We start from the raw sequence: 23,002 nt of genomic DNA on the forward strand, positions 1-23,002 counted from the left end.
GGCCCGGTGCGGGTCCCCCTTGGCGGAGCAGGCGACCTCCGCCTGCTCGGTCAAGCTCTGGACCCTCCTCAGCGAGGGTCATTGTCCTCAGCCACTCCACCATGCCCCCAGCGCCCCCTGTTCGGAAACCCAGACCCATTATACCCCTCCCCAGGTGGAGATCTGCGGGGGTGCCTCACCCATCGCCCCCAGCCCTGACTGTCTGCTCCTCTACCACCAGAAGCCCGTGCAGCCCTACCCTGCTGCACAAGCATGAGGCTCCTTGGCCTGGAGACCCCTGCTCGCCTGGGGAAGCACCCGGCCCCAGCTCCTCGGGGTGGGCAGGCCAGGGCTGTGGGCTGCTTGCTGCTGGAGAAAGGAACTGGGGCTGGGACCCAGCGACCCAGCCCTTAATGCAACTAGCTAGCGCACAGCAGAAACGGTGACGGGCTTTCTCCCAGGCAGCCCTGGTGGTAAGCACTGCTCTCAGGGTGCCCTGCTCCACGAGGCCCAGCACGAGGCGCTCCCAAGCACTGACCTTAGGAGGCAGTGGAGGGGTCTTTGCGCACAGTGAGCCTGGATAAGACCCCACAGCAGCAGATGCCTCCTTACCTGGGCTCTGCAGTGGCCACCAGCAAGCCTCTCAGTTGGCAGCACAGCTGCCACCTGGCGCCCATCCCCAGCCTCTCCCCTGCTCCTGCCCTCCTCCAGGAAGTGCCTCCTCTAATGACACACACCACAGAGCCCCTCGGGGTCTCGGTCTGACCCCATGCCCATGCTCTGTGCAGGGTGCCAGGACTACCACCTTCCTCCACCAGCTGAGCCCTGGAGACAACTGCCAAATGCTGACCGTGGGAAGCGGAATCAGGCCTACTTGGTGAGATCCCTTTTCTCTTGAATTTTTAACAGGGGCTTGCTCTGCTGCTGCCCAGGCTGGAGTGCTGTGGTGCAATCATGGCTCACTGAAATCTCAACCTCCAGGGCTCAAGCAATCCTCCCACCTCAACTTCCTTCCCACCTCAACTTCCTTCCCACCTCAACTTCCTTCCCACCTCAACCTCCCAAGTAGCTGGGACCACAGATGTGCACCACCATGCCCGGCTTTTTTTTTTTTTTTTTTGGTAGAGATGGATTCACATTATGTTACCCAAGCTGGTCTTGAACTCCTGACCTGAAGTGATCCCCCCGCTTTTGCCTCCCAAAGCGCTGGAATTACAGGTGTCAACCATCGCATTTAGACTTAGGATCCCTTTTCCTCAACACAGAGGCGTCCCAAGTGGTGCAGACCCGCTGCTGGAGACAGAACTGAGCGAGGTTGGCACTGGCGCTCCCCAGCCACATGGCTGCCGAGCCCATGGCCTAGCTTCCTTCCCAAGAAGAGCTAAGACCCCAGGGAAAAGGAAAATGAAGCAGAAAGCAGGAGGCTCCCCAGCCTGCAGCCCAGTGGACAGACCCAGGACGGAAGGCTGAACCGCACTGCATTGCTCACACAATCAATCCCCAGCACCCGCAGGACCCCATTCTGCTCACCACTGTCTGCCAAAGAGGACCCACTGCAATCACACTGGGCTGGGCGTCTGGCCCAAGTACCCACATGGACGTCCTTGCATAGCCTACCCTGTGGTCCCATGGGGCCGTATGGGGATCATTCTGTCCTCCAGCACAGCTCCCTTCCCGCAGCACATCACATCCTGCAGTATCCACACGCTGCTTCAACAGCGCCCTGCAACACAGCCCCAGCACTGGATGGCGCTGTCTCCCAGCCTTTCCAACGAGCCTTCCCACTGTCGGGGACTCTCCCTTGGAGACATTTCTCCCATCCCCAGATGAAGGAAGTCAGCCTGGGATTTTATTGGAACCCCAAATCAAAAGACAGAATACTAACCATCCTTTCTGTGCTGGGGGTATCTGACGGAGCCAAGAGCTTCCCTCCCGGAAGCTCCAGCCCATGCATGGGGCCCTCCCTTTCAGACACCAAAACCTCCAACTGACACATGGACCTGCCAGCCTGTGGCCCCACGGGTCATCGGGAGTGTATCATAGCAAGGTGCCATCTGCAGTGGATGGCGCCACCCTCCCAACACAAGAAGCTGGCTCGGCACGGAACAGGCTTCACCTCTTATTGGGTACAAAGGGCACCACTGTCCCCCAGCCAACCTGCAGGAGGCAAGCAGTCCATGGACACGGTGAGGGCCACGGCTCACAGGACAGTCAAGATGCCAGTGAGACATCCTCAGTGGGCTTTTTAAACCAAGAGCAAAGACCATACTTTCAGGGATCATGTCCATAGTTCATTACTAAAGTAGTATATCTGAACATATAGGGCACTGGAAAGCACAAGGGGCTGGCACAGCCTTCTCTCCTGAGCTGCTCAGAGTTGTTGTTGCAACCCCCAGGTGCCACTGATGATTGTTCTCTTCCTTCAGGAGGGAGAGACCACAGACCCTCTCTATAAATGGGAACCATAAAGTGGCTCCCATTTATGTAAAAATAAACCAGCCTGAATGCAGTTGTCTCTGGAAGTGCATCCACCGGAGCAGTGGTCCCCCACCTTTTTGGCACCAGGGACCAGTTTGGTGGAAAACAATTTCTCCATGAACCAGGGGTGGGGGAGTGGTTTCAGGGTGAACTTCCGCCTCAGATCATCAGGCATTAGATTCTCATAAAGAGCACACAACCTGGATTCCTCACATGCGAAGTTCACAACAGGGTTCACACTCCTGTATCTAATCCCTTGCTCATCTGAGAGGGGGTGCTCAGGCAGTAAAGCTCGCTCACCCACCACTCACCTCCTGCTGTGTGGCCCAGTTCTTAACAGGAAAGACTTGTATCCGTTGGCAGGCCAGGGGTTGGGGACCCCTGCCCCGGAGGGACCAAGGACTGGTGTTTAAACCAGACAGGCAGTCACCAGACAGGACACAGCACACAGAGATCAGACAGAATAAGGCCCAGGCCCAGGCAGAGAGCAGGAAAGAACAGGTGATGGCAGCAGGCAGCCAACCTCACAATGAAGCACCCTGGGCAGGTGTTCATGACAAACGGTGACAGGGCACCTTACGGCAGTTGGGACCACACACTGAAGATGTTGTCTGCAAACAATCCATGATACATGAAGAACCCCAACAGCATCTTTGAAAACATCTTATTTGAAGTTACTGCAGATGCCCACAACTGCAACCAACACTGTCAAGTGTGGACTTCAAGTCCAGGGGGTCAAGAGCCCAGACGTTTTCTCCAAGGCCAGGGTACAAAAGGCTTTCCAACAGAGGGGCTACAGGGCTGAGCCCCACCCAGTACCAGACTGGCTTCTCTCTCCACAAGGGCCACTCTGCCACAGGGGCCAACCAAAGTCAGCCTTGGCCGATGCTACAGACCCACTCAGTTGGCTACTGCCTCCCTGCTCCAAAGCCAAGGTACTCTGGTGGTCTTCCTTTCTCTCTCCAAAACACTTTAAACCCACACTTCCTCACCACTGAAAACAGCAGTGGCTGTTCAGGCCATAAGGGGCAGTGGAGCCTGCCTCAGCCCTAGCAACAGCCAAGCCACACCTGGACACGGCAGAGCCCACGCTGCCCAGCCCACAGCCTTGCATCAGTGCCACATCCAGCACCAGACACCCCTGGCCACATTCCCTCCCCAGCACCAGCTCAGACACCTCAGTTTCAAGGCCCACAGCAAGACACACACACGATCTGACACCAGGGCAGGAACTCCAGGCTACAGTGAAGCACAGCACCCACCGCCACCTTGCACAGGCCCAGACACACCCCCCCCGGGGGCTCAGGAGGGGTGGCGCCTATGGCGCCCACAGCACAGAGGCCCATACACGCACAGTCCTGCTATCTGGTCCAGGTTCCAAACGTGTTTTTTATTCACTATTTTTGATGACTATAAATAAGTGTTTCCACTATGGAAAAGAAAGTTAGCACAGTACATTTTCATGACTGGGGAATGGATTTTCTGAAGTCATCTTCAATAGGGCAAAAACTTAGAAAAAAAACAAGCTGAATGTTGAATTCAGTTCTTTATATAACGTCCCTTGTAAAAACGAAACAGAATAAAAACAAACCGAAAAAGAGGGGCAGGGTAAAATTTTTCTTAAAAAAAAGGAAAGGAAAGAGGAAAGGAAATAAAATAAGACGGTTTATTGCTTCTCCTCCGCATCCTCCTTGGTCTCCTCCTTCACCGAGAGAGTTTCTAGCTTTTCCGCCACTTTTTCAGCATGATCATTTTTGCCTGATCCTGCTAAAACACAAGGAGCACAGTGAGAAAACCAGCACAGTGCTTGCAAGCACATGGCCCTCACCAGGCCAATCCTGGGCGCCACCACCCACCCACAGCAGCTCGCCCGCTCAGGACAGACTACTGCCCGGCCAAGCCACCTCCCGGAGTCTGTCTTGAAACCCAGTGACCACAGGAGGCCAAGTGGATGCATTTGAGCACTGCCTAGACCATGGTCAGGCTGCTCAGGGACATCTGGCCACCTGCCACCACAGCTGCAGTCCAGCCTCACAGCAGAGGACCAAACCCTCTGAGAGACAAACCGAGGACCATCGTAAAGCACCTTTGGCTGAGCTCCAGGCAGTGCCCGGACGCCAGTGCCCGCCCCCAAGTGGACGTGAGTCCAGGAACACTGACGTGCTCAGCGCTTCCCAGGAAGCACCTGTGTCCCCAGGCAGCTGCATCTCCCTGGATAGGTCAGGTGGCCACCACAGCACCCTGGAATGTTTATCTGGCAGACAGAAAAAGCACCCGCCTGGAAGTGCAGTCAGGTGCAGAGTGGGTCTGCAAGGAATCCCCCCACCCATGGCACCACAGCACCTTTCTTTTCTCTCTCTTCGATCTCTTTCCTGCATTCTTCAAACTTTGTTTTGAATTTCTGTGCATCTGTGTGGAAGGGAGAGAGAAGACTCTAAGAGCTGTGAGCAGTGGAAGGGATATGCCCTGGCAGGTCTGAAGAGCCAGGATTCACAGAAGACCCATTTCACAGTAACTTCTGTCCTAAGAAAGGGCTGGAGCATCTGACACTGGCCCTGGCCTTTTGTCTCCTTCCTCTGACTATAACCATTTAGGCAGAGTGGTGGAGCCTGGGCCTCTCTGCCACAGGCTCGGCTCCCCACCATGTTGGTAGGGCTGTTGGGGCAGCCACTCCTGGAGCAAGGGCAAGGTCACTCAGCACCAGATGGCCAGCTACCAGGTGCCAGGCCACAGCACCCACCAATTCCTCCAGGAGCCACCAGACACAGCTTGGATGATCCGGACATCCACCTTCACACTGTGTGACACCCCCAATCGCGCACACACACACACAACCCACCAGACACCACACCCCTCAAACACTACACGCACCCAACCACACATCCCAGCCCCTGCTGGCACCCAGGCAACCATGAAGGGCCCCTGGCCACAGCGAGCACGAGGATCAGCACTGGGAGGAAGCCCTGGGACGGGTCTCAGGCTCCACAACACCTGATGGGAACTGGAACTTAAAGAGAAAACCAAAGCATCAGGCACAAGGGGACTGAGTAGACGCCGCTGTTCGGCAGCTACTTGGCAGCTTTGCATTTCAGAGGGAAGGCACTGCTTGTGGCTTCAGTAAACGGCAGGGCAGGGCAGCCCAAACTACACACGTCCCAGTTACTACCCCACTCCCCAAAAGGCAACAGCATTTGTTGCACATAACCCGCCACACTGCCATGCAGGTGATCCCCAAGTCAGGCGGGTCCCCCAGGGTCCCCTGGCTCACTCTCAGCATTCAGGAAGCGGATGGCCAGCAACTCTGGCTTGGGGCACTCATCGGCGAAGTCAGCATGGGTGTTCCAGACCCAGGCACGGTCGCTACCCGCATTGGGCTTCAGCTCCATCATCGGCGTGACTGAGGAGAGAGAAGATGGTGAGGACGGCGGGATGACTGAAAGGCCAGCACACGTAGTCCTCGGCCACAGAGCACCCTGCTCATTCACCTGACAGGTCTGCTTCAGACAACACTGGGACAGTCCATCTGGGGTCAGAGAACTAGGCTTAAACAAAGTGCCAAAAGGCCTGAGTTTTATTCAAACCTTTAAAAATGCCCCATAATCACTTAAAACCAGGACCATCCTCATCGGGAACAGGTGGTCCCCTGATCGTAAGGCCATCTCCACGAGGAACTCGAGCCGTGTGCACGACCACTTGATACACAGACCCCCACCTCCAGAAATGCCGAGAAGCAGAGCCGGAAAAGCAGGCCCCAGCTCCAGTTCCAGGGCTGCACTCAAGCCCAACACGGCTCCCCTTGGTCCTGACCCCAACCACACAGTCAGAAGCCCGGGGTCAGACGTGAGGGCGCAAGGCCCAGGGGGCCCAGCCTTTCCTGAGGGAACCCAACACATGGAGCCAGCCCAGCTGAAAGTGGGGGGCAACCAAGGGCTGGAAAGTGGGGCAGTTGCCAGAAAGGAACCCACTGGGGGCTGCAGCCCGCAGCTGTGCACACCTCCATCCCCATGACTGATGCCTGGAGGACACAGGAGACAGAGCCACAGCCTGCAGTGGATGCCTCCCCACAATTCCTCAGGCACAGGCAGCCCCAGGGAGAGATGACCCTGCAGGCGACCACTCTTCAGAACAGCTCCCTGAGAACCCGGAGCATCCCCAGTGGTGCCCGCACCTGGCCCAGGCCACAAGCATCCCCAGGCTACCCCTACATGTCACCATCTGAACTGGGAGCTGGGGGATCTCGCCTACTGCAGCCCGCCACAGCAGATGCCAGGCCTCCTGGATGCCCCCTTCACACCCAGCCCCCGAGCCAGCCCACAGCCTCCCTGACACCCCATCCAGAGGCCAGCCTCTACCCAATGCCACTTTTCCTGTCTACCAAGGGCCCATGATGGGCACAAGACACTACCGACTATGCAGATGGCTCTGCCTAGATGCCCCAGGGCCCAGGACCAACTTACCATGCACACACAATAACCCGCAACCTGACCAGGCTCTGGGAGCAGCACAGGGCATCAGGGAAGACCCCTGAGGAAACGATTCAAGCTGGGCTCGAGGAGGAAGAGGACCAGCCAGATCGCAGGCTTCCCCAGGACTAGACATGCTGGGCAGGGAGGGTGGGGAACCCAGGAGCCAGTTCCCAAGGAAGTCTGGCAGGCCAGGCCGTGCACCAAGGTGCCCACAGCACAGGCAGACCTCCGCCCACCCCCCTGCATTGCCCGCAAGGGCCGAGCCACTCAGGCTCCTGCCAGCAGTCATCCTGCACCTGGGATGAGGGTCCTGCCCCACCAGACACACATGACACTCAACAAACGACACTAGGAAGCTTACCAAAAGACACCCCAAGACAAGTGTACTTCCAGACATGCCACCAAGCCGGGCAGCACAATCTAAGGACAGCTGGCAGCCAGACACACTCGGGACAACCTATTGCCACTTCTTTCCAGGCCAGGCTGGGCCCCTCACAGGGTGGCTAGAGCTCTCGGCTGAATCTGCCCAAGGTCCTCTACTTATGTAGCTTCACAGGTGCTGAGGGCCTGGCCACCTTCTCCCCAGCCCCGTACCCTCCCCAGGGAAGATCCTGGTGAGGGTGGAACACATCATAGCTGAGGAGGCTGGCGCCTGGGCACCTCACACATCCACCTTCACACTGCCCGATGCCCCCAATCTCACACACACGCCCCCCAGACACCACACCCCTCAAACACTACATGCACCCAACCACACATCCCAACAACACACATCCCCCCGACACTACACACAACCACATTTCCAAACACCACACACACACATCCCCAGACACCACACACAGACACCGACACCACACATCCCCCCAACACCACACACACAACCACATTTCCAAACACCACGCACACACATCCCCAGACACCACACAGACCCCGACACACCTCCCCCTGACACCACACACACAACCACACGTCCAAACACCACACACATCCCAGACACCACACACACACCCACACTTCCAAATACCACATGCACACCCAGACACCAAACACCTTCAGACACTACACATACCCCCAAAACACCACCCCTCCAGACACCACACACAATCCTCCAGACACCACACCCAGAGACCACATCCCCCGAGGTATCACACCCCCCCGGCACCACACCCCCTAACACGCACGCACGCGCACACATACACACACACACACAGCGCCCCCTCGCCCTGCCCTGCAGCACTCACTCCTCGTCCCGAGCCCAGCCTGGGTGCCGCGTCCTCCCGTCTGGCTGCCTCCACACCCCCGTGTGCTCTAAGCTTCGCTGCGGGCCTGCTCTGAGTTCAGAGGCACGTCTGAAAAACGTATTTCTGGTTTTAAATTCAACAAACACACCACAAACTTGCACGCTCCATGTAATAACACGCTCCCCAGTTCCCAGTCAGCCCTGAAAGAATCTTCCCGAAGGTCCCAGGCCGAGCTGCTGGGGACTGCTGGGCCACCTACTATAGTGGTTGGCACAGATCTTCAGGGTCTTGTCCCGCCGCATGAGGAGGCGGATGGTCCCCTTCTCCTTGTGCTTCAGAAGCTTGACATCGCCGGTGCCCCGCTCCTTCCATTCTGGGAGGTCGTTCTCTGAGGCAAACCGGAACAGTTTCGCCCGCCTGCAAGAAAAGCCGTCAGGTTAGGAATGCAGACCTGCAGCTCATATGCAGCGCCTGCATGAGACGACACAGGACAACCCTGCGCTCAGGGCCTGACGCCTCCACCAACACTGTCATACCACCACCAGAAAGCGCAGCAGCTCAACAAACTCCAGGTCATCTTGAATTCCAATTCTACTACCCAGAGAATTAGACGACTGGGCACGGTGGCTCATATCTGTAATCCCAGCACTTTGCGAAGCTGAGGCAGGCAGGCCACCTGAGGTTAAGAGTTCAAAATCAGCCTGGCCAACATAGTGAAACCCCGTCTCTACTGAAAACACAAAAATCAGTCAGGTGTGGTGGCGGGTGCCTGTAATCGCAGCTACTCAGGAGGCTGAGGCAAGACAATCACTTGAACCCGGGAGACAGAGGCTGCAGTGAGCTGAGACCATACCACTGCGCCTGTGGTTGCAATATTTCCCCCAACAAAGACCAGCCTGTACAACACAGAGAGACAACATCTCTACAAAAAGATAAAAAATTAGTTGGACATGATGGCTAACGCCCATAGTCTCAGCCACTCAGGAGGCAGAGGCAGGAGGATCTCTTGAGCCCAGGAGATCAAGGCTGCAGTGAGCCATGATCGCACCACTGCACTCAGCCTGGATGACAGACAGGGACCTTATTTAAAAAAAAAAAAAAGAAAGAAAAGAAAGAAAGGGGGAGAGAGAGAGAGAAAGAGAGGGAGGGAGGGAGGGCGGGCCCAATGTAGGAAAAGAAGCCCCCTAGGTGGGCTGGGCATCCCACGGTCACTGTGCAAGAGCACCCCAGCCCAGAGATTCGGGGGAACAGCATGGATCAGGTACGGGACAAGGACCTCCACCCTACACCCAGCATCCCTCAACTATGAGATGGCCCCTGTTCTCCCCGAGACCCCAACGCAGAGAAGAGGCCCAGGCCTCTGCTCAGTCAACAGGCCCTGGCCAACACCCAGCCCTCCTGCCCGGGAGCAGCCCCTCCCACTGAGGACCGGGGTACCCAGAGCCCAGCAGTCCACTCTCAGGGCTCAGGCTGCGCCCTCCCTCCGCACCCAGCCCTCCTGCCCGGGAGCAGCCCCTCCCACTGGGGACCGGGGTACCCAGAGCCCAGCAGTCCACTCTCAGGGCTCGGGCTGCGCCCTCCCTCCACACCCAGCTCCGCCTGCCTCTCTCAGACGACTCTGCTCTCTGCCCCCACATGATTCTGGCAAGGGAGACTGTGCCACAGGCTTCCCAACAGGACACCCCTGGAGCTTTACTGCAGACGCCCAGGCCCACCCTGTTGGCCTCACCTCCCTCAGAGAGGGCCCAGGCCCAGGACACCAGGAACACCTCCCACCCAACGTGGGCAGTGAGGGGATAGGGGCAAGCACTTTACCCCAGGAAGGAGCTACTCCCAAACAGGGGCTACAGCAACGCATCAGCAGAGTGGAGACCCAACCACCCAGTGGCTTCAGGGACATGTCCATCACCCTCTGTGACCAAAGAGTGACACAGGTATCCCTCCCAGTTATCCTTTCCCAGGTACCTGTCCCCAGCCCCCTTCCTTGGAGGAGACTCACAGTAGGAATGACTCTCTCTGCTTCCCTCTCCCAACCCAGAGCAACCCAATCTTAACCTGGGCTCTTGAAGCAACTCCAGGGGTGGGGAAGGCTCCATCAACTTGAACAGGGAAAAACTGCAACCTCATTTTCACTAAGGTACGTAACTAAACACAGTGTTTGGCCAGGCGCGGTGGCTCACACCTGTAATCCCAGCACTCTGGGAGGCCAAGACGGGCGGATCATGAGATCAAGAGATGGAGACCATCCTGGCCAACATGGTGAAACCCTATCTCTACTAAAAATACAAAAAAATTAGCCGAGTGTGGTGGCACGCGCCTGTAGTCCCAGCTACTCAGGAGGCTGAGGCAGAAGAATCGCTTGAACCCAGGAGGCAGAGGTTGCAGTGAGCCGAGATTGCGCCACTGCACTCCAGCCTGGTGACAGAGCAAGACTCCGTCTCAAAAAAAAAAAAAAAAAAAACAAAAAAAAAAAAAAAAAAAAAAAAAAAAAAAAAAAAAAAGGTGTTTGTTGCAATCCTGAGTGTAGGTGACAGCTCACAGTCTCCGCAGTGCTGTGACATTGTCACAAGACACAAGGCTGGTACCCACCACTGCAGCCAGCTCTTCAGTGAGGGTGTTAAGAAACACACGTACAGTTTTTTTAAAGTGGCTTTAATAACTAAACCATCACCTTTATTCTTCATGTGTAATTGCAAACGTTATTTTGTGTATTAAAAACACCAGGTGGGGGATTTATAAGTTTCACAACATCAAAAATGCCTATGCTGCAAAAAGTTAAAACCCCCTGCTCAACCAAGGGAATCCCTGGATCCTCAGAAGCCAGTGCAAGGAAGGGCAGCAGGGCTGCCATGCCAGTGGACAGAGCAGCAGCGACAGATGCCTTCCATGCGACTGGCTGCAGGGCAGCAAGGGCACCTGGCAAAGTCATGAAAGGAATGGGTTAAATTTCCACATAAATTAGTCACCAAATAACTTTAGACCCTTCCTTTAAACAGCCTCAGTCCGATTCAAAGTCAGTCCAAGACCTGGATACCTATAAAAGTTGTAAGTTCAACCTCACACTAAAGATTCCTATTTCTAGGATATCGGCATACTTACATTTTAAAAAGTTCCTCTTCATCTTCTTCCAGCGTTTTAATTTCTTGCTCAGGAAGAGAAACTATTGGCTCAAACTGAGGATCATGGTTGGACTCATCTGCATTCTCAGTGGAAGTATCATGGTCCTCATGAGTGTCCTGTGGAGACAGATACAAAGAGGTTACATTGCTGGCCTATGGATCTGGCTCACAGCCAGAGCCCAACCAGTGCCTGCAATGGTCAGCCCCACCAGTGAAGGGCTTTCAGATACAAGGATGGGCCCCACCCCAAAGCAAGAAACCAAGCCCACTCTTCCACACTAGGAAAGATTTGCATTTACACCCAGCTCCACAGACTCAATGCGTGAGCCTACAGCAAGACACCAGACCTTGGGCCCCTCCCTCCCATTCACAGATATCAATCATCTGTGCACAGATTAATGGGGGACCCTACAAGACAGCCAACACTTGCAGAGAGTGGCCTGGGAGAAACTGCATCTCTTTGAGCATCAGTTTCTTCCTCATCCATAAAATGCAGATGATACCTGCTGTGTGAAGATCAAAGGACACAAAGGTAAGTCGAAATGGATTTTGAAATGTTCCCTTAAAGCAAAATGTAACCCTTTCAGTTTTTACTAATTTGGAAATAGCTGTGCTCTTGCTTACTAGAATGAAAAAGTTGCTACAGGACTTCCGTGGTTTACAGTGGATTCACAACTCTGCCAGCAATTTTTTCACAGTTTAGGAAATTATTAAGTAGATAAACTATAACCGGCACAAATCATGAAATCCTGACCCAATTTAGAGAATAAGAAAGCACCAATAATCATATTTAAGGTTGGAGTCTTCCAGAACACGGGCCGTAGTCACCCAGTAAGAGACCCAAGACTTCACCACTTAACACAAACTGGAAAAGAAAACATAAGCTTTTGGCTGCTCTTCCCTGGTCCCCAGAGTACTGCGACTCCGCAGCGGCCCGCACTCACTCAACCAGACACCGCAGCCAACAAAGCCGCCCCCTGGGTGGGCGCGTCCAGGACCTGTGCCCCACGCTGGAACGCGACCTTCTGCCAGAGGCCGGTGGCGGCTCCAGACGTGAGAACCGAATGAATGAAGTGCTGCGTGGGCGACGGAAGTAATAAATGCACCGTACTAGTGGGAAGCCCCAAGTGGGCCGAGCCGGAGGAAACCTGCCGCCCGCTCCAGTTTCCAGAGGCCAGGGTCGCCCCGCGTGGCGACGGCCGCTCCCCAGCCCACCCCAAGGTCACGCGGGCGCCCTGCAGCCCCCAGGCCCAGAAACTGCACCCCCAGACGCCCCAACTCTGCAGGCCTCGAGCCCCCAGGCCCCGCGCGCCCCGACCCCGCGCCACCGATACCCTACAGACGGCCGAGCCTGCAGGCCGGCGGGGGTTGGTGGCTGCGGCGCGGGCCGCCCACGTGGCCGCTGATAGCGACCCCAGTCCCATCGGCCCCGCCCGCCCACCCTGTCCCCGCTTGGGCCCGGCCGCACCTTGGCGGCCGCCATGGGGGCGCGGCGGCGGCGGCGGCGGCTCAGCTGGGTCGGTCGTCGCTGGCTCCGCGGCCTCTCGGCGGCTACTCGTAGCTCTTTCCGTCCGCGTCTGGCGCTGGCGCCTCCCGCCTGCCCGCTCTTCCCTCCGCCCCGCGACCCGAACCTCGACCCCTGACCTCGGCGGCGGGAAACGCGCCACGATTCAAAACCACTACAGCTTTATTAGCTCATGCGGCGGACATTCTCATTGTCCGACCCGCCCCGCGCTTCCCGCCAAAACGCCCGCGGCGCATGCTCGGCCCGCCCTTCAGCCAGAGGAGGGCGCACTCCCGGCGACCCCCGCGCGCACTTCCGGCCTGGCCACGCGCGCCTCTGGAGCTGGCTGAAGTGGTTGGGGGGTTGTAGCCGGCGCGTGGCGATGATGTTGCCGGAAGCCAGGATCATAGAGACGCGTGGCCTCCGCGGAACGCTCTGGCGGACTAAGAGTAGCGGGCGAAGCGAACGGCCAGCGCGGGCCCCTGGCGGGCGGGCGGTGCAGCCCCAAGCCTGAGACCCGGACCTGAGCACCGCAGGTTCGATTCCCGCCCCTGCCCAGGGCGAGGCTGGCGGTGGCGGCGACCTCGCGACGTTGCACGGGCTCTCTGAGCACCTCCCCTCTGAGCACTTCTCGTGTGACGGGACCAGGACGAGGTGGCCAGGCGGCCCCCGTGGCGCCCCTGGTCTAGGCGGAGAACGACCTGGGCGATGAGTGAGAACCTCGACAACGAGGTAGAGTGCGGGGAGACGGTGGGTAGAGACGGGGTTGGGGTGGGAGGAGGCAGGGTGGGGCAGGAAATCTGCCAGAGAAGATGTAGGGTAGGGACGGGTGCTTTGGGGTAGGAAAGGATACGGGAATGGGATCAGGAGGGTAGAATGGGGGAGGGGAGGGGCAGGGCTGAGTGCAGAGTGCACCGATGGAGGTCTGGGTGTGCCATAGGGGAGCCTGGGGGGCCAGACCCCAGGGCCTGGTCCTCACCCTAGCACCCCATCTGTCGCCACACAGGGCCCAGAGCCCGTGGAGAGCTGTAGCCAGGAGAGCAGCAGTGCCCTTAATGGCCCTACAGCCTCGGTGTCCCCTGCAGCCCCAGCAGCCCTAGAGGAGGCAGAGGAAGAGGGGGCTGGAGCAGCTACAGGGTCGGGGCCTCAGCCCGGGCTCTACAGCTACATCAGGGATGACCTGTTCACCTCTGAGATCTTCAAACTGGAGCTGCAGAATGTACCTCGCCATGCCAGCTTCAGCGATGTCCGTCGCTTCCTGGCCCGGTTTGGCCTGCAGCCCCACAAAACCAAACTCTTTGGGCAACCACCCTGCGCCTTCGTGACATTTCGCAGCGCTGCAGAGAGGGACAAGGCCCTGCGCATTTTGCATGGTGCCCTCTGGAAAGGCCGCCCACTCAGTGTGCGCCTGGCCCGGCCTAAGGCCGACCCCATGGCCAGGAGGAGGCGACAGGAGGGTGAGAGTGAGCCGCCCGCAACACGAGTGGCCGACGTAGTGACCCCTCTATGGACAGTGCCCTATGCTGAGCAGCTTGAGCGGAAGCGGCTGGAGTGTGAGCAGGTGCTACAGAAACTCGCCAAGTGAGTGAGGTTGGAGACACCCCTCCTGGCCGGGGCTCTGCCCAGCCCTGTGCTTGCTCAGCCTGCCTGCCCGTGCACTAGTCAGGAGGCCCAGCACAAGATCTGGCAGCCCTTTTGGGAGCTAGCCAGTGAGACACCCGTGTTACCATGGGCACAATGACATCCCAAAGGAGGAACCAGGAGCCTGGCCATTTGGGGAGTGGCCGGGCATGGGTGGGGGGCAGCAGGTGGCGTCCAACCACAGATCTGCTCCTCTTACAGGGAAATTGGAAGCACCAACCGTGCCCTTCTGCCCTGGCTGGTGGAGCAGAGGCACAGGCACAACAAAGCCTGTTGCCCACTGGAGGGGGTCAGGCCATCACCCCAGCAGGTCAGGCTCGACTTCAGCCGCCACAAACCCCTATACTGGGTTTTGAAAAACTTTGCTTTTGCTCACCTTTCCGGTTGCTCTCCCTGTTTTGTGTTTTCTTCTGGTAACTTATCACATACCTGTCAGTTGTCGCTCTTGTGTTTTGACTGCCAGCCTCTGTGGGGAAATCAAGGTTTTCAGGGCACAAGCGCTGGACAGCCAGGGTAAGGTGCAGCTGTCTCTCCCTGCCTCCCCGCAGACCGAGTATCGTAATAAGTGTGAGTTTCTGGTTGGCGTCGGGGTGGATGGGGAGGATAACACCGTGGGCTGTCGGCTCGGCAAGTACAAGGGCGGGACGTGTGCTGTGGCAGCCCCGTTTGATACCGTGCACATCCCGGAAGCAACCAAGCAGGTGGTGAAGGCCTTCCAGGAGTACATCCGGTGAGGACCTGTGACAGGGCTCCTGGGAAGTTCTGCGTAGTCTGAATTGGATGGGGATCGGATCCCATCCTGGGAATTCTGGGGTGCCTGCCATTGCAGCCAGGCGGAGGAAGATGTGGCCCAAGGAGAGAGCAGAGGGCTGCTTCCCCAGTCGTGGGCACCCAGCCAGCTCGTGATTCCCACAGGTCCACGCCATACTCAGCATATGACCCAGAGACGTACACAGGCCACTGGAAGCAGCTGACTGTGCGTACTAGCCGCCGCCGCCAGGCCATGGCCATTGCCTACTTCCACCCTCAGGTCTCAGGCGGCAGTCCTGTTCGGGGAGGGTACATACCTAGCCTGGGTGGGCCTCGCCACAGCCTGATGGGACCTTTTCACCTCTTACTCCAGAAACTGAACCCTGAGGAGCTGGCAGAGCTGAAGGCCTCCCTAGCACAGCACTTCATGTCAGGGCCAGGCAGGGCCAGTGGAGTGACCTGCCTCTACTTCGTGGAGGAGGGACAGCGGTGAGGAGCCCGAGTTGGGTGGGACGGGTCCCTGCAGGGGCTATGACACTGAAAGACCTGCACTTGTGCCCACAGAAAGACTCCCAGCCAGGAGGGCCTGCCCCTGGAGCACGTGGCTGGGGACCAATGCATCCACGAGGACCTGCTAGGGCTGACCTTCCGGATCTCTCCACACGCCTTCTTCCAGGTAGCCCTGAGTACCTGGTGTGCATGGGGGCATATGGAGGGAAGCCTGACGCAGCATCAGGACATGATGGGAATGGTGGGCTCAGGCGGCGAAATCTGGGGAGAGAATCGGCAGGGGGGCCACCGGGGAGGGTAAAGTAAGAAAGAGGTTGGTTGTCACTTTTTTGATTCATGACAGCCTAGAGGTACACACAGCAGTGGCCCTTCTTGTCATGGGGAGGTTGAGGCATGGCCCTCAGTGCACTACCAAAGGGCACTGCTCTGGGCTTGGCAGGAGGGAGGCTGTGGTGGCCTCTGGGCTGGGGAACACTGTGTCACCATCCCACTCGCTGCTGCAGGAAGGCTGTGGGGACCAGGAGCAGCGGTTTTTGGGGACAGGCCTGGCAGGACCTGCTGGAGGGCCAGGTATAGGGGTGGGAACTGCAGTTGGGTAACTCCAGGGGCCCTGTTGTGAATTGTGGGAGGCAAAGTCCCCTTGCTGGGGCAGGAAAGGTACAGCCTGCTGGCCCTCATGAGCCCTCAACCTATCAGGGCAAGGAGGAGGCCATTCTTAGCACAGGCCTGGCTTTTAAAGCTGGGGGCTGTCGCGCAGGGTGGCACGTGCCTGTAGTCCCAGCTACTCAGGAGGCTGAGGCTGGAGGATCTCTTGAGTCCAGGAGTTCTGGGCTGTAGTGCGCCATGCCAATCAGGTGCCCACACTAAGTTCGGCATCAATATGGTGACCTCCCAGGAGCGGGGGGGCCACCAGGTTGCCTAAGGAGGGGTGAACCGGCCCAGGTCAGAAACGGAACAGGTCAAAACTCCTGTGCTCATCAGTAGTGGGATTGCACCTGTGAATAGCCACTGCACTGCAGCCTGGGCAACATAGCAAGACCCCATCTCTTAATTAAAAAATAAAAATAAAAAAGCTGGGGATAGGGTGAGGGCATTAGCAAGAGTGGTCTAAGGTGGGGACAGGGAAGAGGTTGGGCACCAAGGTGGGCAGCAGGATGGAGGAACCAAGAACATGGGTCTCAGGGTGCCAGTGGCACCACAGGAAGGGGGGCCGCTGACATCCTGGGCACTGCCTTCCCCCAGGTGAACACACCTGCGGCCGAGGTGCTCTACACAGTCATCCAGGACTGGGCCCAGCTGGATGCGGAGAGCACAGTGCTGGACGTGTGCTGTGGCACCGGCACCATTGGCCTGGCCCTGGCCCGGGTGAGCCCTCCCGCCCCACAGAGGGCACCGTCTTCCCCACCCCGTAAGAGCCCCATTGACCCTAGCTTGAAGGCACCACAGCTGACCCCAGCACCCCATGCACTCCCGTCCCCGAGGTGGCCCTGGGCAGGCTGACCTCATGCTTTCCTGTTTCAGAAGGTGAAGAGAGTCATTGGGGTTGAGCTGTGCCCAGAAGCTGTGGAAGACGCCCGGGTGAATGCCCAGGACAATGGTGAGTGGCAAGGCCGTGGATGGGGGCAGGGACAGGGGCAGCTGCCACCCCTGCTGCTAGCCTCAGCGGTGGCTAGGGGTTCCCCAGGGCTGGCCCTGTGGGGAAGGTGTGCAGCCCTCTGACAGGCCACAGTGCCATCTCTTCAGAACTGAGTAACGTGGAGTTCCACTGTGGGAGGGCCGAGGACCTGGTGCCCGCCCTGGTGAGCAGACTGGCCTCCCAGCACCTCGTGGCCATCCTGGACCCACCCCGTGCCGGCCTACGTGAGTGGCTCCTGCTTAAAAAGGTGGCATGGGAACAAGGACATATGGGGTGGCTCATCAGGTTGTGCACACTCTGGCTGTGGGGACCCAGCTGGTATCTGCCTCCTCAGATTCCAAGGTGATCCTGGCCATCCGCAGAGCCGAGAACCTCAGGCGGCTGCTGTACGTCTCATGCAACCCCCGGGCAGCCATGGGCAACTTTGTGGAGTGAGTGTCAGCAGGGGCCTGGAGGGGAGCAGGCCTGGCACCAAGCTCCCAACCCCCATAAGAGCCCCTGACTAGCCCACTGGCTGACCTTGGTGCCCCTCTTTTTCCCCCACAGCCTCTGCAGAGCCCCATCTAACCGGGTGAAGGGTATTCCCTTCCGGCCGGTCAAGGCCGTGGCAGTGGACCTGTTCCCGCAGACCCCGCACTGTGAGATGCTCATCCTGTTCGAGAGGGTAGAGCACCCCAATGGCAGAGGGGTCTTGGGGCCCCACAGCCCTCCAGCTCAAGCCACACCAAGGTCCCCAGATGACACCCCACAGGAAACCAGGGCCTTCCCCTCATCTTAGGCCCGGGACCCATCGTGGGAACAGAAGCCAAGGGACTCCCCAGACCCCAGGGGTGGGGAAAGGCACAGCCTGCTGGCAAGGATGTTCAGAAGTAGGCGGCCAAAGGGTGCAGAACCCTGTGCCCCACAGGACTGACCTGCTGCTGGCGGGGAGGGGCCCTGACCAAGAAGGCGGGGTAGGCTTCTGTGGCCTGTTCCCTACCCACAGGGCCTTTGTAGACTAATCAAGGCTGTGAGGGCCAGAATAAACAACTGCTCAATGAAGAGTGTTTCCGTGATGAGAGCCAGGGCTCTGAACACAGGGCCTCCTTTTTGTCCCCTTGGGGCCTGGGTGTCAGAGAAAAGGCCTGAGCAGGCCTGTGCAGCTCTGTAAGCCCTTCTGCACAGTTGGGAATCAGGGCAAGAGCTTTTTAACAGGATGTTGGATTTGATGCTGAAACTTGAGGAGGCAGAGACAGGTCTGGGAACTGTGCATCAGCTGGGTGGATGGAGGTGGAGAGCATTGGGCAGTGAGCTGGCCCCTCCATGGCCTCCATCAACCAAAGAAGGGACCATACTGGGGTCCTGCTCAGCTGTTGCAAAAGTGGGGTCCAGCCTGCAGTGGGGCCAGGAGGGTATCTGGCCAGTCAAGGGTCTACAGGGTGCCAGCCTCTCACCCTCAAAATGAAGACACTAGCCATTCTCTTCTGGACAGTTTGCTTTATATGTTCAGTCAAGGCTCGCCTTCCAGGCAGCTCAGTGCCCTTGATGGCATCAGCACAGGCTCCCCTGCCCCGACCTTGAAGCACAGCTGTGTGCACATGATTCACGCCCACACTTGGCAGACAGGTTGGGGGGAACAGGGAGACTGTGAGGGTATGGCAGCACCTGCTGTGGTGCTGCCTGGGAACAGCAAGACGCAGTGAGGTTCCCCAGCCTCCAGAGGAACACATGTGCACAAAGCTTTGGTTCACAGGCGCATCTGGCTGGCTAAGGGCAACAGTCACAGTCAAATGACTATTCACAGCTGCAGACAGGAGGCAAGACAGAAGCAAGTATCTAATTACAGCAACTTGAGTTGAGGGTTTCTTTTTTAAAGGTCAACACAGAAGCCAACCTTGGTCACACAGGTGGTGAGGAAGGGATATGTTGTGGGCGGCCCATGGGCCGACACTGTTCTCTGACAAAAAAGGTGCCATCAGTACCACCTGTGGGGGACTTGGCGGAGCACAGAGGCAGCAAAATGCTGGACTCTTGCTTTAGATGGTGCACAACAAGCACACAGTACCCTGAACAGTTGCTAGAGATGGGGCCAGTGGCAGCCGCCACCACCAGAGGCCTGCCTTTGAGCACACCCTGGTGCCTCAGACTCAGGCAGGAACACATTTCCATCCCACACCCGTCCACAGGGGCCACCAGTAGAGAAGCCAGCTGGGCACTGGGCCTGGCTGCACAGAGCAGCTGCCTTTGACATCCAGAGAAGCCACTGTCACAGGTGACAGCTCTGGATCAAGAATGGGCTACGCTGAAGGCCCTTGCTTCCTGTTTAAACAAGTCCACTTGCTAAAATGCATGATTTCAAATCTACCTTCTACTCTCACTGTAAAAGTCTCTTTCCAAATGCTAAAATATCACAAAGGCTTTAAAAAATCAATGGATGGACGTATGGACTCAACTGCAAAAAATCTTTTGTAAAAAACTGTTGCCGGAGGCCAGCAAAAGCAGGGCCTCAGTGTACAGGGAGGCGTGTTTAGGGCGTTAAGACTTCATCAGAAAAAGGGGCCCCAGGAGGCCAGGGCAACTCTGGGGAGGTGGCAGGACGTTGTCCTCACTGGCATCGTGTCCAGACTGAAGAGGGACCACCTTAATGGTTTGCCTGCAATCCCAGAAGAGTAGTTCTGATGCTAAAATTCTGCTTATTTTAAGCCCAAAAGGTTTAAAATACTCCTTTCTGTTCTACCTTTACAAAGAAAGGGAAACACAGAAGGCAAGTGGGGGCAGGGCACCATGTATGCCTCCTGACTGGGTCCCTGCAGCAACTCCGCAGGCGCCCTGGGCACAAGGGCCACCTGGCATCACGGGCCAGCCACAGGACTCAGCCATCCCCTCTCATCTGCCATCCAAGCATCATGTGTCATCAGTGCATATTACATACTAAAATTCATGAAAGCCTTCATAAAAACAGCCTGTAGCAGGTGCACAGAAGCAGGGCCACCGCTGTCCAGTCACCAGCTGCCACTGGTGCAGTTGCTGAGTCCGTCTATTTAGGCCTGGGGCTTCCCAGGAAGAGCCGCTGCTCCATGTGTGTGCTGTGTGGCCGTGACTGTCCCCGTACACCAGAGCCTCCACCCTCAGGCTGGGCCCACAAACAGGTTGGCCACAGGGGAGGAGCTTGGGTCGGAGGCCTGACACTGGTGCACGATGCGTGACTACTGGTCTCCTCAGAAGTGCCGCTGGCGGCCCCCGTGCCCTGGCCCATGCCACCTCCCTCACACATCCACGGTGCACAGGGGCTCGCCGCCGGGTTGGGCGGACGCCACAATGGACATCTTGGGCTTCTTCCGAGTCTCCTCCTGAAAGAACAACAAAGGCCAGGGGTGCCGCTGAGGTGGGCTCGGTAGAGGGTTGGGAGGGCACGGGGTGGAGGGGGAGCCCAGAAGACCCAGGAGGCCCTGCAGCCCCAAGGGCGCCAGTGCTTGTGATGCCAGGCTGGGAGGAACAGAGAAGGCCTGGGGCAGGCCACGCTGAGTCTGCAGCCTGGAGGCCCCTGGATTGCCATCAGAGCATGGCATGTGCAGCCTCCCTGGTAATCAGGACACGTACCAAGAAGTGAAGAATTTTGGGTGCAGTTACAGTGACAGGCCAGGCCTCCCCACTGGTGTTTCTCCCTTGCCCAGCCTTTGCTTTCCTCAGGCCCAGCCAGGAGCACTGTGTCCTGTGCTTGCTGCCCTCCAGCCCCACAGACCCTCTCCCGACTAGGGGCAGACAAGGCAGTCTCACTGGCTCCAGGAGGCCAAGCCCCACCCCAGGGAGCAACAAGAGACCTGCTGGCCTGGGCGGTGGCAGACACCTCCTAGAGCTCTCACTCAGGCTAGGGGACTACCACACTTAAGAAAGCTCCCCGCAAGAAGGCCCAGGTGAGTGGGTCATGCTGTGGCCACACAGATACCTGAGGACAGAAGACACCACTACCAGCCTGACAGGCCCCTCTTTGAGTGTAGTTCCCAAAGGCGGCTTTAGGAGGCTTCATCAGGACCAAGCCCTACAGATTCAACCTTGGCAGGCACACTGACCTACCTCCAAAAACCCACTGTAGACATGGGACCCACGCACCCACCAAAGATGTGACCTTCATGGTCCACCATGCCAGCTCTCTAACAACAGAACCAAAACTGAAGTGACCTGTGAAACTGTCATACATGTTGAAGCTCAAAACCAAGCCTGTATCTGATTTTGGAAGGAGGATCCAAACATTTCCAAGGTGTCCGCACAGGCACAGGTCCTGGGGTCTACTCTCCCTCGACAGCTGCCACAGGAATGGCCATGGCCTGGAAGCCCTCCACTAGGGTGGCACTCACCCTCTCCTCAGCCAGCCTCTTCATCTCCTCCTGGAGCTTGCTGAGGATGTGCAGGTTGGGCTTGTTCTTCTTAGCATACTGCTGCAGCTCAATCACACTTTTGTCCGACGTCTCCTGGGAAGCACAGCACCTCACACTCAGACTGCAGGTTGTAGCTCCATGGCCTGCCCCCTGCCCAGCAGCTGTATGCCTGGGACCCTGAAGGCAGGCGCTCCCAGGGCCTGGCAGACACGAAAACAGCCAGGAGCTGTGGCCACACAACTGCAGGCTGACTGTCCGCCTCAGTGATGCCAGGCCTGCTGACAGCAGCAGAGGACGAGGGGCAGTCCACAGCCACTGGGCTTACTTTCTGCCCACACCACGCCACTTATGTGGCCTCCTGCCCTGGGCAAAGCAGGGAGGTGAGGTGCTCATGGTACTCAGAGCCCTCATCAAGGAGGGAAACCAGAGCATGGCCACAGCCAGTAGGAATAGCACACTGCAGAACAGCCGCAGCCCAGCCCGTCAGCCCCAGGCACTGAGCTCGCTCTCTGCTCGCTCTCTGCACATTCCCTGACTGCAGAGTAGCATCAGGCTGGCCTCAGCCCCTTCCTGTCTTAGGCCAGCCCCAAGGGTGCTACGGTTCCACGGGATGCCAGCATTCCCCACAGTTGTGGCTGTGCCAGCCTGGGACTTTTCCACTCCTGCTTAGAGAAGTTTCCCACCCTGGGGCCCGAGTAAGGTTTGCCTTCTCTTGCTCTGTCAGAGCCAATGACTACACACAGCAAAGGCAGAGGCAAGCACTACCTACACTTCAACTTGCTTCCCAAAAATGTCTCTCAAGTGGCTTAACACGCCCTGGTGGCCTGCGTAGACCCGCTCACCCTCAGACACAGGGCCCACCCACCATACAGTCCTGGGGCCACCCCACATGCAGCCCCCACCCCTCCACATTTATTTCCCATTCCACTGACCAAGATGGCAAGAACCCAGATATTTTCTATAGTCACTTGGGGGAAATGAGGAATATGAACACTCACCTCCCCATGTTTCCCTCCACCCCTCAGGAGCAAGTGAGCAGTGGCTTACATTGCAAGATCTTGGCCAGAACAGCAGAAACAAGACAGATGGCACACACATGCTCTTCTCTTAGAGCTGAACCGGCACTGGTACCAGGGACAGCTGCCCTGACACACTCACTCTCCTTCAAGCAGGAAGGACTGGGCCTGGCTCCCGAGCCTTTGCACACCTCCAGGCCGGGCGTACCTTCAGCATCTCCCGCCCAGCCCTGCCCTGAACTTCAGCCATCTCCCTACAACCCACATAGCTAGGCCCAGGCTGAGTTCCCAATCACTCACACTTCAT

At 57.7% G+C, this 23,002-nt stretch overlaps 3 protein-coding genes, 1 non-coding gene and 1 pseudogene across 7 annotated transcripts in view; 2 read left to right on the top strand and 3 right to left on the bottom strand.

Annotated features, from left to right (window-relative positions):
• The first annotated feature begins 2,238 nt into the window (after positions 1-2,238).
• LOC119468630 lies at positions 2,239-2,422 on the top strand (annotated as a pseudogene).
• Positions 2,423-3,826: 1,404 nt separating this feature from the next.
• Positions 3,827-13,017, bottom strand: RANBP1 (RAN binding protein 1). 3 transcript variants are annotated; one of them, XM_017512052.1, is made up of 6 exons: positions 12,752-13,017; positions 11,264-11,400; positions 8,424-8,581; positions 5,726-5,854; positions 4,801-4,866; positions 3,827-4,224 (listed from the first exon to the last, which is right to left on the bottom strand). In XM_017512052.1, the coding sequence occupies exons 1-6, from the start codon at positions 12,764-12,766 to the stop codon at positions 4,124-4,126; spliced, it is 606 nt and encodes a 201-aa protein (XP_017367541.1). In that variant the 5' UTR covers positions 12,767-13,017; the 3' UTR covers positions 3,827-4,123. The 3 variants fall into 3 exon arrangements, with proteins under 3 accessions (XP_017367541.1, XP_017367542.1, XP_017367540.1); XM_017512053.2 differs by having other exon boundaries at positions 3,827-4,221; positions 12,752-12,912; XM_017512051.2 differs by lacking the exon at positions 12,752-13,017 and adding an exon at positions 11,714-12,172.
• On the bottom strand, positions 4,641-4,768 carry LOC119468629. Its single transcript, XR_005197349.1, has one exon. It is a non-coding gene; the product is annotated as a small nucleolar RNA SNORA77 (small nucleolar RNA).
• Positions 13,018-13,118: 101 nt separating the features above from the next.
• TRMT2A (tRNA methyltransferase 2 homolog A) lies at positions 13,119-18,382 on the top strand. Its single transcript, XM_017512048.2, has 12 exons — positions 13,119-13,519; positions 13,794-14,368; positions 14,630-14,738; positions 14,977-15,158; positions 15,344-15,458; positions 15,552-15,667; positions 15,743-15,854; positions 16,931-17,053; positions 17,210-17,285; positions 17,432-17,548; positions 17,659-17,755; positions 17,871-18,382. The coding sequence occupies exons 1-12, from the start codon at positions 13,496-13,498 to the stop codon at positions 18,100-18,102; spliced, it is 1,878 nt and encodes a 625-aa protein (XP_017367537.1). The 5' UTR covers positions 13,119-13,495; the 3' UTR covers positions 18,103-18,382.
• Positions 18,383-18,785: 403 nt separating this feature from the next.
• DGCR8 (DGCR8 microprocessor complex subunit) overlaps positions 18,786-23,002 on the bottom strand; it is a 33,103-nt gene continuing 28,886 nt past the window's right edge. For both annotated transcript variants that reach the window (XM_017512047.2, XM_037732651.1), the window contains exons 13-14: positions 21,659-21,772; positions 18,786-20,653 (exon numbers count right to left, since the gene is read on the bottom strand). In XM_017512047.2, the coding sequence (XP_017367536.1) occupies positions 20,570-20,653; positions 21,659-21,772 (198 nt within the window). In that variant the 3' untranslated portion in view covers positions 18,786-20,569. The remainder of the gene's footprint in view (positions 20,654-21,658; positions 21,773-23,002) is intronic.

The sequence above is a fragment of the Cebus imitator genome, unplaced genomic scaffold, assembly GCF_001604975.1.
Source record: "Cebus imitator isolate Cc_AM_T3 unplaced genomic scaffold, Cebus_imitator-1.0 Scaffold461, whole genome shotgun sequence".
Taxonomy (NCBI): Eukaryota; Metazoa; Chordata; class Mammalia; order Primates; family Cebidae; genus Cebus; species Cebus imitator.